The 1,460-nt window shown below is 56.6% G+C and overlaps 1 protein-coding gene across 2 annotated transcripts in view; it reads right to left on the bottom strand.

Annotated features, from left to right (window-relative positions):
• The window catches only part of LOC113213638 (glucose dehydrogenase [FAD, quinone]-like), a 40,547-nt gene extending 39,377 nt beyond the window's left edge, over window positions 1-1,170 (bottom strand). Inside the window, exon 1 of one of the 2 annotated variants that reach the window (XM_052274204.1) lies at window positions 768-1,170. In XM_052274204.1, the coding sequence (XP_052130164.1) occupies window positions 768-1,118 (351 nt within the window). In that variant the 5' untranslated portion in view covers window positions 1,119-1,170. The remainder of the gene's footprint in view (window positions 1-767) is intronic. The other variant, XM_052274203.1, reaches the window with a different exon arrangement.
• Between the last annotated feature and the right edge of the window lie 290 nt (window positions 1,171-1,460).

Below are 1,460 nucleotides of genomic sequence, written 5' to 3'. Positions count from 1 at the left end.
TGGTAGTCCGAAAAATCAGTAGTTTTTCTATAGTTTTTCCGTACTAAAAGTAGTAAATTCTATACTTAGACATCACTAATACTGCAAAATTCTTCAGTTTAATTCTGGTTTAAACACACTTTACTCTCTCCTTTTTCACATGTTTAACTACTGTTATTGGTACATTTAAAACACAGAAACATCCTAGAGAGTAAGTGAAGATCCTTCCAACCGGGTATTTGGGGGCCGAAGGGCCCTATTTCCGTATTGGTCTAGAGCGTTGAGCGGAAGTAGAAGAACAAAAACGGAAGATGGAAAGGCGCCCGCACTCCTCCCCGCCTGCCCTCCACTTCGCCCCGGGCGCTCCCCCACTCCGCCCAGTGGAGGAGAGGGGGACGGCCCGGGCGCCTTTCCACCTTCCGTTTTGGTTCTTCTACTTCCGCTCAGCGCTCTAGACCAATACCCTATTTGACTCGGGTGTCAGCGCCGCAGGCTTCGCTATATGTGCGCTAGGCGCGTCGAAGCGTACCAGTGTTTCGTGAGATATCGCGAAGCCTGTTACGCGAGACGTGGTCTGGCGTACATATAGCTAGTCTTATTGTCATTACGCTGTTCATTGCCAAAAAGGCGCTTCATTGCCACAAAAGGTATTGATCATCGCCAATAAATGGCAATGATCAATACCTTTAAAATAACAGTGCTGCCAACTAAACCTCGTTAGTCCATATTGCCAGCATACAATGTAACCAAATGCTTGTAAAAAACTACACCTTCGTGCAGGTGCTCACCGTCATGAACTCCGCCATGTTGGCCCGGACCACGTACGACGCAAAGGCCGGCACCCGGGCCTGCGGTGGCTCGGTGCCGCCGCGCTCCAGCAGCAGCACGGAGACGGCGGGCTCCTGCGAGAGGCGCGCCGCCAGCACGCAGCCGGCCGTGCCGCCGCCCACCACCACGAAGTCGTACTCCCCGGGGCGGTCGCGGCGCGCCCGCTCCACACGCTGCCGGCGCTCGCGCTCGAGGCGCGCGTTGATCACGCCCACCAGCACGTTCAGGAAGGCGACGTACGACGCGCCGAGGGCCGTGTCGGCACAGCCCTGGCCGACCGGCAGCGGCGGGTGGGTCGTGAACGAGCTCATGGTGGTGGCGGGGAGGAGGCCCCCGCTCGTCTGCCGCGCGCGCCGGCCCTGTCGTACTCAGGAGCCCTGCGAGCCGCCCCCCAGCTCCCCACCCCTTGCGCGCGCCCGGCATGATTGTGACATCTTAGAGTACAACTCGGGCGATAACAACCCGTCCAGCCCAACCGGTTCACACTATTTCCGCAGCGGGAAGAAACACCTAGTCTTCATTGCTAAAAACTACAATGGGATTTCCTCTGGAAAGGGCTGTCAACTCGTTAGCCGCGGACAGGAGGGAGTACTGCCTGGTGTGGGAGTTGTACAATGATCGGCAATCAAAACAAATCCGCGTCCGCCAATCAG

This window comes from Frankliniella occidentalis, unplaced genomic scaffold (assembly GCF_000697945.3).
Source record: "Frankliniella occidentalis isolate FOCC.00 unplaced genomic scaffold, Focc_3.1 Scaffold351, whole genome shotgun sequence".
NCBI classification, from domain to species: domain Eukaryota; kingdom Metazoa; phylum Arthropoda; class Insecta; order Thysanoptera; family Thripidae; genus Frankliniella; species Frankliniella occidentalis.
Note: the sequence above shows the minus strand (reverse complement) of the source record. Positions and strands in the feature narration are given on the sequence as shown.